At 40.1% G+C, this 16,143-nt stretch overlaps 2 protein-coding genes across 2 annotated transcripts in view; one reads left to right on the forward strand and one right to left on the reverse strand.

Moving 5' to 3' along the window:
- LOC6619013 (heparan-sulfate 6-O-sulfotransferase 2) overlaps positions 1 to 16,143 on the forward strand; it is a 78,787-nt gene that overhangs the window by 49,768 nt on the left and 12,876 nt on the right. The window lies entirely within an intron of this gene.
- Positions 9,701 to 10,219, reverse strand: LOC6619111. Its single transcript, XM_032720638.1, is given in 2 exon segments — positions 9,701 to 10,007; positions 10,070 to 10,219. Coding segments are annotated over 2 exon segments (252 nt in total). The 5' UTR covers positions 10,129 to 10,219; the 3' UTR covers positions 9,701 to 9,814.

Here is a 16,143-nt window from a genome sequence, read left to right on the forward strand (position 1 = left end):
GGTTTTTGTGCAAAAAAAGAGCTGCACAAATGAGATTCAGCGAACAGTCAGAGCATTTAATTGGGTTAACACTCAAGCCAGTAATCCAGTAGGTAATTCCGATGCGATTTATTTGCCATTTATTTCTTAATGATGAACCCTTCAACACAATTCAAAAATTTCATAATCATTCATCATTTTGACGAAGGATTTCTTTGGTTTCGCCGGGACTAAATAAACTCAGAAGGCATGCACTTGGAACTTAATCTGCCGCATAATTCAAAAGCCTCTGCATCATGACAGGCCAAAACCGAAGAAACCAAGAACCCACAGAATCGGGACGAAAAAAAAATAGCATCCCAAACCGAAGAAATGGGAAGGAAAGTTCGCTTCCCTTCAAGGCGGAAAAGTTTTCCCTCCCGTTTAGCCGATTTTCACCCACGCCACTTTTTTGCCTTTGGTAACTTCATATTTATATAATAACTTTATGTTTATGTTGTAGATTTTCGTCCCTTTCGTCGGGGAAAATTTACAATAACAACGCTGGGTGGGAGGATGGAAAGCCCGCCAAGGACAAAGACTAAAACAGCAAACAAAGTGCAAAAACACACAGACTGTAGCTGTAGCATTCGGTGTGGCCATAACAAAAGGCGCGCGTTGGCGTCTAAAGTTGATTTCTTAATGTCTTCCAAGGATACACTGTTTGTCTTGATGAAGAAAATGGCAGAGCTCAGCGATGATACACCCACATATATAGTCGCAAGCCAAGTCAAAAGCCGTTGCCGTCGGCAATTTACACTGTAGTTGTTTATTTCGAAACACTTGCGAGAAGACGAAAAGTGGGCAGAGCCAATATTGAGTGAGCCACTACTTATGACAAAGGCATATCCTTGCTGCCTCTCGACACTCAACATTCTCGCAGCGGAAGCGGAAATGTGCATTATTTGATATGACTCTGTTTTTGTTACTTGTTGTTGCGATTCGCACACATGTACACTCGACTGGCTTGGCAGCAAATTCCTTGCTCTTTGACAATACGCACAGACTTCTGGAAGGGCCCCAAAGAAATCACCTCAGCTATGTGCAAAGGATAATTTAATTGAATTTGCTTGCCCATAAAGAATGGAATAAAGTACAAATTGGCCAAGCAAGAAAAGGCAGATTACGCATATCAATTCACCGCAAAAACTAAGGCTATATTGATCACAATGGCAGCCATTTCACCTTCACTGAGCTCAATTGGAAATTTTAATAGTCCCTGAAATTTTTCGCTTCGTTTGACACAAAAAAAAGTAATATCATTTTCCTTTACCTTTTCGGCAACTGCAAAGTTTTCCAAACTAGTCTTTTTCCTTTCTTCAAACTCTTGCACATTTTATTACCATATTTATTAATTTCCTTGAGATTCTCTATCCAGTTTAAGTCAATATATAATGCAATTCAAATTGTGCTTCTCAACAAGTTTCTGAACAATGAGAAAACTATTTTTTCGCTTTTCCGGCATAAATTTGCTTGGCTGTTGAATTAAAAGAATATAGTTCGCTACCCATTTATTGTTACTGGAATTTAGTGTGTGCTGGGGCAAAAGGCTTCATTCAACCGCAGGCGCTGATATTCAAAAGCGCCCAAAACTTTTTTCGAGGACATAACGGCAAAATTTGAAGTACCTTTAGTTTGGTCCAAAAGTTTCCCAGCGCCAAATAATAAAAAATAGCCCCAAAAACTACAACACTTACACTCTAGCGGAGGCTAGACGGAAAAACCAATTTTCGAAGCCTAAAAAAGGAAAAATGCACACTGCCAAAATGGAGAGAAAATATGCAGAACAAACTTTTGGCCGCGCCAGTTGCCTCTGTGGAAAATGAAATTTTAATAAACCCAAAATGGTCTTTGGATAAATCGCTTTTCCGTTTGCGGGCGTGCGGCAATGTTACGCATACGACGTGTAAGCCGCCTTGTGGTAAATTTTCATTGGCTTGTCGCGAGTTGGTTTTTTCCACAACTACAGCCGCTGCTTGATTTTGATTTTGAAAAAGAGGCATCATGATTAAAAACTTTACATAGTTTCGCACTGGTTTTGGTTTTTGGGGTTTTTGGGTTTGGTTTCGTTTGCTGTAGCTGTTTCTCATTTGTTTTTGGCATTATTGCAGCCCGGAACTTTTGTATGAGAAACTTGGCTTCAAATTGGCCACGCCCACCCATCAAGGGAAAGTTGGGCTGTTGTCGTTTCGTTCGTCGGTTGGCATGGCAGCGATTTTGTATAAGAATAGTTGGCCCATAGTCCTGCGAATCCAGGTGAAGTTTACGATTTTAATTAGTTTCGTTCGTCGCAAAGCAATTTGTTAGATAGGTCTAGCTAGCTTTAATATAAATCTTTTCCTCTAGCCTAGCGTTTAATATTGCATGTCTAGGGCGGCTTTATATAAACTTCTTTGGTTACCACTAATAGCTTGAAGTCTCTTGAGTAAAAAGATTAGTTACCAAACTTGCTAAAAACATTTGCCTTCAATTAGCAAAATAAATAATTTTTAGAACTCCAGTAAATGAACATACATACATCGCATTGCATTACATATGTAAATGGTTTTAATTACGTGATTACGCTTACTTGTGTCTCGGTAATTGAATCCCATTTCTACGCTAATGAATTTCAGTTACTTGAATAGACTTATTTGTGTAACTTATCTTATTCACTGTTAGGCAAAGTCATTATTTCTCAACGTTAGTTAATCATGTGGCCTGATATATAGGTGTCAACACTCACCACTCATTTCCCATTCACAAAACAGTGACTCCACATTGTAATTACATTTATTCACACTGAAGTCTAAGCTCCGCGGGCTTCACTTAATTTGTTGCTCTTGTTCGCAATTCCCCAGGCTTATTATTATGACTTTTCATTGGCTTCTTCACACATGCCGTGTCCTGGCGAAAGCATTTCCCCATCTGTTCTTATTTATTGGATTTGGGATTTGCTGATGTTGCTCATGCAGTATTGGGATTTATATTTTTTCCCCTCGTTTTTCGCCAGCAGCTGGTATAATTAAGTTTGCCTTTTGATATATGTACATATTCTCCCACCTGTCTCCCATCGGACTGCCATCAGTCACTTCTTATGCAAATGCTGTTGGCCAGCGTCCTCTGCACTCCACCATCCAGCAACGACTTTTGTATATGCTATCCATCTTTTATTTCATGTGTAAGCCTTGATTACTTCTAAGAACTAAACTTATCTGCTGTAAACTAGGTTCTTCTATTGATTAATAAATATATAAATATTTTGGTCAAAACGTTTTTAAAATAACCCAACATCATAACCAACCTATCATTTTTTTTAAGAGTAATAGTTCCTATTTCGTTGACGATCTGATCAACCTGCGATACTCTTTCCCGCCACGAATGTATATCGTTTACTTTCTTATTCAAAATGGCTCCCAAATGTGAAATTCCCTGGCCGTGCACGGGGACGAAATAAATTTCGAGAACTGAGACGTGGGGTCACGTGCGTGAAAAGTTGTGTGTTTGTCTGTTTGGCGGACTCCACATGCCATGAGTTGGAGGGACATGAGCATCCATGGTACATGAGCCAGCAGCTTCGCTGAGCCAGCAGCATATTCAAATGCATATTGATTCTGCGGTCCATCAGCTGTCACTGTACTGTCCCGGTGGCCCAAGTTCCCCAGTGCTGTTTGTTTACAAGTGCCGCAATCATGATACGCATCAGCAAACGAGCCACCAGCCAAGGGTCCACCTGATGGCATCGGCCAAAAAAGCAAGAAACAGCTTTGGGGGAAAAAAGAATACGGTAGAACCTGTCCACACACCCACATGGCTGCAAGGAGTCCGGAGGGCACAACATATCCCCCAGACAAGTAGACAAAAGCAGCAAAAATTTGCATGTCTTCCTGGCGATCCCGAGTGTGTTGTGTTTGCTCTTCTCTCTCATTTCTCCGTCTACTTTTGCACTTTGCAGGGCATTGCTTTCTCCTTGCTGGCCATTTTGAACTTAAATGGTAAATAGACCTTTCGGATTGTTAATGACAGCCAGGCATTGGCAGGTGGGTGGTATGTGAGTCGGAGTAAAAAGCCCAAGGACATTGGTCTTGAAGCATCCTGCGGTAATGTTCGGTTCGGTTTTGAATTAACTACAAGCAAGAGAGAGAGAATGCCTTATTCTGATTACTTCCCAAAATCGTCAATCAAAGGATAATGCTGATTTTAAAATGTTCTGCAAAGATTGTCTACTAACTGTTTTAAACTTCTTCAATTTCCTGCCTGAATTGCCTCAGTTTGGTTTAAATTGAACAGTATCCCCTTTCCCCCGTCTAATTGCTGGTTTACGTCGTTCTCCAGCATAGTACCGAAAATTTGTGGCTGTTTTGCTTGTGCGAAGAAAAAACCAGGAAAACAGAATAGAAATTTGCATGAAACAGCAGCAGAGCACAGCCACCCCGATTTGAATCCTGCAACGTGCGTTGCGATAAATCAAAAATCTGCAGCCAAGGCAAAAGAGTTACCCTGGCTTCATCCTTTTGAAGAGAAGAACAAGGGAAACGCATTGGCCATGCAAACACAGCTGATTGTGTAAACAAACTGATGATCGGGAATGGGAACGGGAATGGAAATGATGGGGAACTTGCTGCTGCACAACAATGAAATGGAATTTCAATGCCATCTCCCTTATTGTTGTCAGCCTGGGCAATAATTGTTCGGGCTCTCAGCACGTCTGCATATGTGCTGCATATACTTGAGAGTACCACTGCATTCCACGCTATTTGCCATCGATTGCATCTTGCACGGCATCCAGCAGACCAGAGCCACCCTCGAAACAACAAGGAAAACAGTCGCATCCTGGCAGACCATTATCGCCGAGAGCAGCGACAGCCGTGTTCTCCCAATCCTGCTGCTCCCAATTCCCATTTGCAGTTGCCATTGCATTTGGCATACGTGTAAATCGTAAATTTCCGTATGTGAAATGAATGGTAACCAGAAACGGAGACCCGAAAAGGAGCCACACATCCTCATCCTTTCACTGCCGGGCACAGGGCAATAGCTCATTGTTGAAAGCGAAGACAGCCACTGCTGTGCAACACCACCAGCACCACCACGACCACCAGAAAACAAAAGTCACTTCCTCGGTAATGGAATAAATATCCGTAAGGACCATCTTTCCGTGCCACGTTGCACACCCATACACACGTGTATGGGAATTGTCCAGCATTTTGCGGCTATTTATAGTTGGAAATTGAAAATAAAGGTGCCGAGACGGAATGCATTGTTGAGCGATTTATTTGCGCCAGAGATAAAATTTTAATTTCGCTACGTTTTTGTGGTCCAAGTGTCTTTAATTTAAAAACGAATTAAAGGCCACTTTTTGTGGAAATATTTGAAAAATTTCAAAAATAAACTATTAAGCGTAGCTGCAATTAAACTGAAAAAGCCTGAATAACGAAATGGAATATTTTGCTTTATTTATAAATATTTTATTTAATTTTGTAGAAATGACACTATAGTTATGCTTTGAGAGAAATTTAGTTTTTAATTGCCTTTTAGTTGCAGAAAAAGAGAGCGCTGCGTTTTTCATTTTCTTAACTTTCTATATAGAAATCTAAAATAATGGAATGCTTGTTCAGTCTGACCAGATAGTCCAGTATACACATAAACTCTACGAGTCAGAGAACTGCAGCCCGCCACTGGCACTCTACGTCCACCCGATAAACACTCGGTCTCTAGGCACCCCGTCTTTTTTGACACCCTACTTGCGGCAATACAAAATATTCGAGTGTTTTACCAACGTGGTGTTTTTGTTACGAGTAAAAAAACCACCCGAGGCCTGCTGCGCAAGAGCCGTTTGGGTGAGTGGACGCACAGTCAACGATCGGCCGCAGGTCATTTTTTGTACGCCTAAAATTTGTATGGGTGGAAGCGCGACGGGTATAAGAAATGAAGGGTAAAAGGGAATACCCAAGAAAAATTTCGTGCTCATGTCTTTGCTCTTTGATGTACTCAATGGGTGCCACCCGTTTCGAATCATTCCCTTATTAATTTTTCACACGTCGCTAGCTGAATACTCTAATTACAAATATTCTTATATAAAGTCATTTTTGAAATGAATTTTGTGACATTATGTACTATTATTTTTACTATAATCTATATTTAAATAATAATAACGTATATAATATATAATAATATATAATATAATATATATATATATATATATAATATAATAATTAAATTACATATATATATATATATTAATAATATATAATATAATATATATAATTATAATAATATATAATAATAAGATGAAGGGCATATTTTACAAAGTATTCGACAAAGTCTAGAGCCACGCCGAAAGAATAGTGTGTAAACGTATGGAGTTACGCATCTTGTCTGTGACTCGACTATCTACAAGACCACCCGAGTATTTTTAGAAACACCCGAGTATTTTTGGAAACACCCATGTGTTTAACGGGAAGCCCACAAGTGTTTTTGTCACTCATCCCTTTTTAGGCATTTGTCTTTTTCTGACTGTTTGTCTTCTCTACCCTCCGTTATGGGTGCCGAGTATGATCGGCACCCGCGACGCAGGGCACCGTATTGATTCGGGTGCGCGCACAACGGGGTGTCTTGTCTGCATGTTCAGATTTATACTGTGTGTTTTTAAGTACCCGCGATGTGCGTGGCAGGTAGCACCCGCACACAAAATTGTAGGGTGTGAGTCGAGTGTTAAAAAATGCCACCCTTGCAGTTCTCTGCTACGAGTACCGGGTATACAAATTTGTTATCCTTCGTGAAGAGTTTCAGTTTGTCTTTTATTCGTTACCTTCAGCAAGCAATCGCACTAAAGTACCGCACTCAAATAGAAGAATTTCCTCGCAAAAGTCCTTGGTTTTTCCAAAGAATCCCTGAAAAGAAGTAGAATTTAAACTTGAATGGTTCAAATTTCGCTTACTGATTTCCCAAAAATTGTTATTCAAAAAAATCCAATTTCCCTGCATCAATGCACAAGTAATACCCCGCTCGTCGTAATTTTTGTATATTTTGCATATTTGTCACCCGACCCGCAGGTCCTGCTCCTGTTTACCTGGACCCGCCGCTCACCCGACCGTTCGATTGGACCAAGGAGGAAATGCGAGACATGGAAGCCTTTATGACATTGCACTCAGTGGTGCGGATGCTGGGAGTGGATGTTCTCGCTGTCTTTTATTGTCGCCGGTGTATAATTTTCACACTCCTGGCGCAGATGCGAATGGCTGTTTGTGCTACTGTTCGACCTCCGGCGGTTTTGCCACCCCGTCTTGGCTGATTTGATTGCACTGAGCTTTGCGTCTCGGTTGTTTTATTATTTTCGTTCGTTTTCTTTGTCCTCCCCACATTTTCGTTCGTTTCGTTCAGCATTTTGATTATGTTGCAGCATTTTTGCATCATAATACTCATAAATATTTATGAGGCAAGTTGTCTAAACACGATACCGACGTAAAATACCGCATTCACAATCTTTCGCATGCATTCAAGGCAAAACCAATATCAGTGCAAATGTCTGGCTCGAAGCTTAGGCAAATGAAGTTGTATGATATGTGGTCAGAATTAAAATGTGAAATAAAAACAAAAAATCACAGCTATTGATTGCTGGTAAAACACGTTTAAACGAGCTGTTTTAATATGCAGAAAGTCATTTGGTTCACGAAAAAACTGTCGAAATAAATTGAAAATGTTGGCCAGTAAAAATTGTTCACCCGCATGGCAACGATATCAATTTGCTTTCGATATTGGCAAACAAAAAGAAGGTTAAAACTGAGATTATTTTAGTACGAATGGCCCCAAGATATATTTGATTTTTTGCCGATAAAATACGTTTTGATTTGCAGACATTTAGTTGGCAGTTGGTTTTCCCTGTTGGACGAAGTTTTTTAAACCAGAATGACAATTTGATTAGTTTGGAATAAGTTCAGTTTTTCTGGCTCTGGTGGTGCTGGAAAACTTTGCGACAGGTTTCTGGAAAATTCCAGGTCGTTTTAATGACAAGTTTGTGGGAAAAACTTTTCCAATGCCGATGCCTATGATCGAGTCAATTAGTTAGGGAAATATTTGCTACCGAATGTTTTATGTGTATGGAAAACATATTCATCAACTTAATTATATGAAAATGGTGTCGTTTGCAGTGCACTGTTATCAAGCTGCACCCTTCTTGCATTTGGCTAACATGGCGTATGCGTGATGTCGAAAAGCGTAGCACACTTTTAGGAGTCCGCATAATTTACGCTTAATATACGGGGAGACAAGTGATGAATTTAAACATAACATGCAACAGAATGCTCAAGTCTTAAAATTTCAGAGAATCCTCGCCAACTTCTTAGTTTTCTTTGGCTCAACTCTTAGCTGGATTTCGGGGATTGTCGGAAACTTGTCTTCACTTTTGACTTGCTTTTTTGTGCGAAAGCAACACTGACAGCAACTACAACAAATGACTCATTTTCCACGCACTTCATGCTTCGTTTGCAAAAGTTTTCGTCAGTCTCTGCAAAACCAAACAATGCCAACGCGCGCAGGGAGAGGATGAGCAATCAAACTGACTTCCACTTTTGACTTCCTGTTTCATACATATATACTCGTAGTTTTGCGTTCCATGTAGCTAGCAAGGATATTTATCATAAATTTGACTGCGCATTGCAATGGCATTGCTTTGATGCGGCTTCCTTTGGCTCTCCCAGTTCTCATATCTGTGGCAATCTGGAATCGCCTTGATTCATAAATTATTTGATATTTCATTTCCTCTGCGTGATGCAGCAAAAAAGTAATAATAAAAAAATAAGTGCACACTGGCTTGGCCACTGGGAAACAGTGTACAAGCAAATATACACAGAATCACAGTTCGCCTCGCCAAAAAGGACTATATTTCAGTCTCTGCCCCACGGCGATGCAATAAAATGTCTGCTTCTGCTGATTTCGTTCGGTTCTTGTCCAAGCACAGCCAAAGTAAACATAATAATAATAATAATTCCAACTGCAACTTCAATTTTCCTCTTAGGAATACTTTAACATGTCCATAGAAAATATGAAAAAAAAAATAAAAGTGATAAAACGAGGGCGAGCAGAGACAACTGAGAACAAAAAGCGAAAAATAACTTGTGCTAGCAAGAAGAGCTATCTAATAAACTTAAATTATGAACTGCAATCTATCGTTTTTATCAGATTGCATGTAATAAATTCAAGCAAACGTGTAATACTAGGTTTAAGTACGAATATTTAAAGAGTAATTTCTATTTAATTTGCTATTATTTTCTAATATAATAACAATTTAGCAATTATTTTAATGAACTACACATACTTAGGTGACAAACGAATTATTCTATAATTTTGAATTACGGTTTTAAAGTTTTTCCAATTTTGATGCATTTTGGCCACGTTCACTTTAAAGGCCATATCAAATTACAAAACCTTATGGAGACTTTTTCATGGTAGCTGATTTTTCCACCGGGTGATGGAATTATGGTCAAAGTAAGTCCATTAGGAGGCACTTGTAGCTGATAAGGCATCTACCTTTGACTTCCATTAGCTGAGTAAAAAGTACCTTATAGTCGAAGAACTTACTAAAAGTCGTAACATGTTTTGGAGCTTTTCTGATTCTTTAAGATAAATGGAAGCAAAATTTGGTTTCTTATGTTTTACATTTTTACGACTTGGACGTTAACATTCCCGATAAAGCACACAGTTATGATTAAGGTTTTTGTGTAAACGTTACGCAGATTATTTATTTTCTTGTTTTAATGAACGTTTGGGTGCAACAAATATTCAAATAGACATGGTTTGCGTTCACTTGTTGCTAAGATATTTACTCCTTTATTTGGATGCCAGTTGCACAGTAGAACCACAGATCTGTGAAGCAAACACCTCCTTGTGTCCGAGCAGCCCAATATGCATTCTGTACATTCTGAGTAACCACCTTGGGTCTGCCAGTTGGCACGAAAAACCAGAAATCTTATGTGGGATTGTACGACAGCACCTTGAGCTCCAAACTTTCGGATCTAATAAAGCTTCGAACGTATTTATTGTAGGTAATTGTAATTTGTTTAAACTAAAGAGTTACCTTTGCTGGCTGGCTGGCAGCAGCAGGATAATTGCAACTATTATGGTAGCCCAGTTCATGTCGTAGGTGTCGGACTGACTGATTGCGAATGTGAGTTATTTGTGTTCTCACCTGCTATTATTTACGAGCCACTCGAGGTTATCGCCTCGCTGTTGCCTGTTGAGTGCGATAAGGTAGTATGAAGTCGAAACAGCGCCACAAAAAAAATGTATACAAAAAACCGAAAGTTGCATGCAATGCCAAGCCAAAACGGAATAGAAATGAATTAGAGCTCACCTCCGAATTGCCTGCCAGCATGTTTTGGCCAAAAGTGAAGGATAAATTCTGCAACCAGAAACAAAGCAAATACGATTTTAAGTTCTTTTTATTTTACTTATTTTATGTTTGCAGGCTATTATGCATTCGTTTTTGCCAAAGGCGCGCATGAGCAATATCCAGTCACCTGTTACCCCTTTTTGTTAGCCAAAAAGGTAAAATTTATTGTGTAAACACTACGAATAAACACATTATGACCGTAGGACGGCTACAAAGGGGTGTTGTCTTTCCCTCTTTTTGTCCGGAATCGGGCAACTAAATAAACAAAACGAGAAATGGGAGCAAGTCAAATAATGGCCAGGAAAAGACACAGTCTATAGAATCTAGATATTCTTTGTGTGGTATATGAATGGGCAAACAATTGAGCCAAACCCAACAAGACCCCTACAATAACATCAAATACAACCGTAGACGATGGCACGTTTTGCAAATTTTTGTGCAAGCAATCATGTGAATATTTGTCCAACACTCACGCCCACAAAAGTAGAGTATCTGGCCATAAAAAAAGTCAAGTGATGTAGTTTTCCCTACGGTTTATTACTCGCAGTAAAGTTTTCATTTCCTTTCAAGGTACTGCTTTCACTGCTATTACTTTTGTTTCAAAGCGGTGAAGAGCTTTACTTTCTGGGACAATGGATTGTCATTCGTCATGATTTGGTGCGGCCTTGCATGCAATAGCATAATAAGCCAAGCGAACAGCTCAGCTCCACCCCGCCGCCCACAACTTATCCTGCTTGGGCGGCAGTCAACACTCATACGCCTCGTTGCACGGCTTGCTGCACGACTCGCTTCATTGTTGTGGCATATTGTATCACATTTTGAAACGCAGGCAACAAGCAACTGTGCACGCAGAATAATTAAAGTTCTTCAACCTATCTAAAATAGAATCCTGAAGAAAGTATTTATATTATTTTGGATTTTTCTTAGTGTTTTATACTATATATCACTTCCTTTTATGGGTAATCTAAGTATAAGTGATAAAATAAGTAGTTATGTAAGTATTATTCGCTGTTGCAATAATAGATTAAAAAGTTTACAAAAATTTTAATAAACGTGATAGATCATATACCCCCTTATCTGCCTACCAAGTGCAGCAATCTTCTGGTGTAGTAATTTGTATCTACTGACGCCAGTATTCTCCGAGTGCAACGACATCATCGGAGATCTGAGAACGTATCACAGCTAGTGCACATATTCAAAAAGGAGCAAACGTGCCAGGCATGTGCCCGGATCCACCACTACCACTAGCACGACTGCCGGGATGTGGAGATTTGAGATGCCAGACGGGATGGTATGTGTTGCGCCGGCAACTGCCGAAAATAGTGGCATATAAAGTGCTTCGAATTTAATTAAGTTCAAATTGGACACTGTGTGCAGCTGATGGCCGGACAATGTGCAGTTTAGTTTTCAGTTTCAATTACAAACAAAAACCCAATTAAGTTACGTTTTGTTGTCCGGTTATGACAACCCGGCTAAAGAGTACTTCATGGCTTTGGTTCCCGGCAACCTAATACTACCCTAATAACCTGTCATATGAGTAATTCGTTAAGTGAGTTTCGGGGTTTCACAGCGTTCCAATAATAACAACCCGATTCCCAGGGGGCAGAAAACGCTTAGCAGATTAGCCAGAGCATTATTTTTTCTTTTGATTAAAGTGCGAGAATTTGCCAACAAAACAGTGCTGGCCAACAAATGGCCGAAAGACAAATCAAATCAGATGAAAACGCGAAACAAAACGGACCGGAAACCAGAATAGAATAGGAGCGTACAAACAAAGGACTGGGAAGGAAAAATGCTGATGAAAAAAGGACAAAACCGATGTTGTTCCTTTTCCTTTTTTTTTTTTTGACATTTCAATCAGCATTTTTCAAGCGACTCACAAACACATAAAAGAAAACGTTAAGAAAATCGCATTATAGGAAAACATTTGACCATTTTTCATGTCCTGCCAAAACAAATGCCATACGAAAATTGAATTTGTGGCAAAAAGATGACAGTGCCAGAAAAGAACAGAACGCGCAGTAAAAGTTCGTATATCCGCATTATATGCTGTACACTCGGCGTATGAGTAATTTCATTGAAAAAACACTTTTTGCCCAGCCTGTTGGCGACAGAAGAGCAGCAAAATAATATTATTAATCAATTAAAAAAAACAGAAACTGAATTTGATTACAGATTGCGGTCGCATGAATGTCAAGCTATTGCTGCGTGCAATTTTTTATTCCACGCAGCTTAACCTATTTGCCTTAAATGAATTCCCTTCCCATTTAATATATACAAATTCCAATACCAGACCGCAGACAGACAGCTAGCCTCATCCGTCAGTCTCAGATCTTTAATGCCCGGGCGTTACGTATGATTCAGGGACTTCCGCTTAAAGCTTTATGTCCTGGCATCCCCGGAAATACGTAAAAAATGGCCAGGGTCCGCGGAAATGCTTAGCACTAAAACCACCAGGAAAATATGGTCTTTCATTTAAATTTACGCGCCAACTTGAGTACAATGAAAGCAAATGTGAAACAGTTGCCCCGTAACGAACAGCGGCGCCAGCAAGTAATGTAAAGTCCAAAAGTCCACTTAACAAGAAAATGGTTTTTATAAACATTTTCTTTTTTTTTTTGTTTTCCTGCTCTATGCATTAAAACCATTTTCATACCCTCGCTTATTATTAGCATTGGTCGGTGTGTGGGTGAAGGCAGCGCCATACAAAATACTTTGCACATTTTTATGACCGTAACAGTGCGACCAAGGTGCCCACGGAAACTGCTCCTGGTCTTCGTCCACGCTCCCCATCGCATTTCCCATTTTCCATTTCCAGCCTGCCAGCCATCCACCTCCATTATATGTCACACTCCTCTCCCACGCCAAGGAAAACCAAACAATTTTCCGTGGAGTTTATGAGCGTGAAAAAATGTTTACTGCTCGGAGCTTCAAAACGCTTCAACTTGTTTTTTGTTTTTCTCAATTTTTTCTTCTTTTTTTTCAAAATAAAGTCACTGTTTTATGCTCCAGGAAAAAAGGTAATTAAAATGTGGTTTTTTATGAGAAAAAAACGTCACATGTCATGGGGAGATAAAACATTTTATTTTAAGTTACAAAGTTTAATATTCTAGGATGTTATAGTGTTAAAGAATATAGTTATGTAGGTTCTCGCTTCGGTATCGAGTAATCGTAATATATCATTTCCCTCGATTGCTAGTTTCTATTTTGAAATTCATAACTCAAGGCTGAGAGATACAAAAGTGTAAAAACAAAAATACAGGCATTGATTTCGGCCTTATCCTTCGTTTCAAGCCATTTCACATCATTTACTTCCTTCGAACTGAGGCCTGGGCCAAGATTGATTTCGTTTGTGGTCTGTGTTTCAGTTTCGCTTGGGAATTGGGTGTGGGTTTGGCAACGGGAATGGGTTCGCTCGGGTGGGATCTGGGTCTTTCCTTTCGCATTAGGCATCATCAAGGTCCCCCATTCGAATGCCCATTCACCGCATCCTCATCAGTTGCGCTTCATTGTGTTTTATTCGTTGCCGCTGTTATCGCATGTTAACACTTCATGGCAAATCCTAGCCAGCCAGCCAGCCATCCTGGCCTGATGTCCTTTCTCGTCATCATTGGAATGACCTTTCGTTTTCGGGCGTGTATGGCATGTAGGACTGTGGGAATCCCGAACACGCTTAGTTAGTTTCTGCCACACGCTTTGCGTGCAAAATGTCAAAATACATTTTACTCGGATTTATGGTCACTGGTCGCCAGAAAATGCTCCTCGCACTCCGCATCCTCGTTATACTATATATACATACATGTGGGATTTGTGCTTGTCTTTGGCTATTTTTAGGGATTTACACGCTTATCACACACACACACACCCCACACACATGTTCGGGACGAAATGAAAATATTATGCTACATTTCATTAAAGAAACACTCACACAAACGCATTTCCACATCCTTGAATGCTTTACAGCCACTTAAAATAGATTAGCTTTCAACGTTTCGGTGTCTTAGGCGAAACAAAACGGACTAAAAAAAAGGCAAAATGGAAATAATAAATGGCCCAACCATAATTCAAGTAGGTTCCTGGTGGAGTTCCTTGCCTTCACATGCAACTGTCAATGATTTAATGTCTGAGATCAGAAATAGTTATACGTGACAGGTCGCAGAAATGGCAAGTTCGAGGACCCCGGACAAAACGACACTTTGATAAATGAAATGGCAAACATTCGAAAGCCAACAACTTCTCAATCATGGTGCACAAAATCGGGGAAAAGTGGTCACAATGGCATGAAGACATCAAGAAGGTGGAAAATGAAAAACCATGATAAGAGAGTACTTCCATCTCGAGGAGAATCAATTTATTTGCCTTTTTCAGCCGAAAATCTTTAAGTCCCAGCGATTATGGACCCCAAGCCCGGAGAACTACTGAAAAGGATCTGTTCACTTGATGGCCAATCCAAGCCCCTTCATATTTCATTTCATTCGCCACGGCTTCTTGAGAGTTATGGCAGCATCGGGGCCCCAATCTCACATCACATCATCGTCTACGAAAGGGCCAAACTAAAAATGCTCCTACGCCCCATGCGGCCCCATCATCGCAATCTGTGTCCTGCTGCTGCCGCAGCTATTATTGTTCCTCCAACTCGCCGTTGTTGGCCCACAAAAAAAAGGGCAAAAATATTAGCTGCCGCTCAATCGTTCTACTGAAGAAAAAATCCTTGAAAAAAAAAATAGATAGGCAACGCAGAAAAGGGGTCAATGGTGGAATGAAAAAAAGAATAACGTAAAATGGTTTATTTATGCAAATTGTCAATGGGTTTTTGCTCTTCAAAAGATAGACGAGCAGTGAGGGCCGACTGCTTTTAACCGAATTGCCTGCCAACTTAGTGACAGACCACTTTCATTCCATAGGCGTTCCCACGATGTGCAGCTAAGTCTTTAATTGAATTGTGGGCCGAAGACGAGAAGCCTCGCTGGTTGGGTCATTGTCCACCATTGGAGCAAGTTAAACAAGTGCCCTCGGTCGGCAATTGGCAGGAGCAAATGAGCAGCGCACAAAAGCAGGCAATAAAATATTTACATTGCTCGCTAATAGCGTGACTTGGCCTAAACCCACACAAGCTCAGGTGAATTGGGGTTGCTGGCTGATGCCAATACCTTAAACCCTGCCATGCCCGCAATCTGCTCGATTTTCGTTGTAAATTTTACCCGCCACCGCAATTTCAGCTGCATATTTGTTCGAATGATAATCAAATGCAGGACCCTACCCTCATTTATCATTCGGTTGGCCAGTTTGGGTAATATTTTTTACCTTTTCCGTTTTCCGAAAATCCGAATGTCCGAGGCATAGGTCATAGTTCAGCTTTATCAACGCTGCACAAGGGCTTTTGCGTTGGCTGTTTACCTCTGCTGGCCCGAATGACGGCTTGAATGGCCCTTTGGCGGGTAACTTTCTATATCTGTCTGCGGATATTTGTACGTCCGAGTGGATGTTGACCATTTTAATGGATTGGAGTGGAGTGGATGCCCGCGGCATTTTTAGCTAACCAATGACACCATTAAATGCAGCGGAATGTGGCTTTTTGCGCGTACTTACATGAAAATAATTGCTGCCAGAATATGGTTTGGCTTATAAAAATAACCAATTTGTTAGAATTAAAACGGTTCGCTGTTAAATTGTATTTTATTCGGGAAACTAAATTTTAAAAGGAAATGGCAGAAATAGTGCAAATGAAACGCCGTGTACTTTTCATACTTTTCTCTGTA

The sequence above is a fragment of the Drosophila sechellia genome, chromosome 3R (genome assembly GCF_004382195.2).
Source record: "Drosophila sechellia strain sech25 chromosome 3R, ASM438219v1, whole genome shotgun sequence".
In the NCBI taxonomy this organism is placed as follows: domain Eukaryota; kingdom Metazoa; phylum Arthropoda; class Insecta; order Diptera; family Drosophilidae; genus Drosophila; species Drosophila sechellia.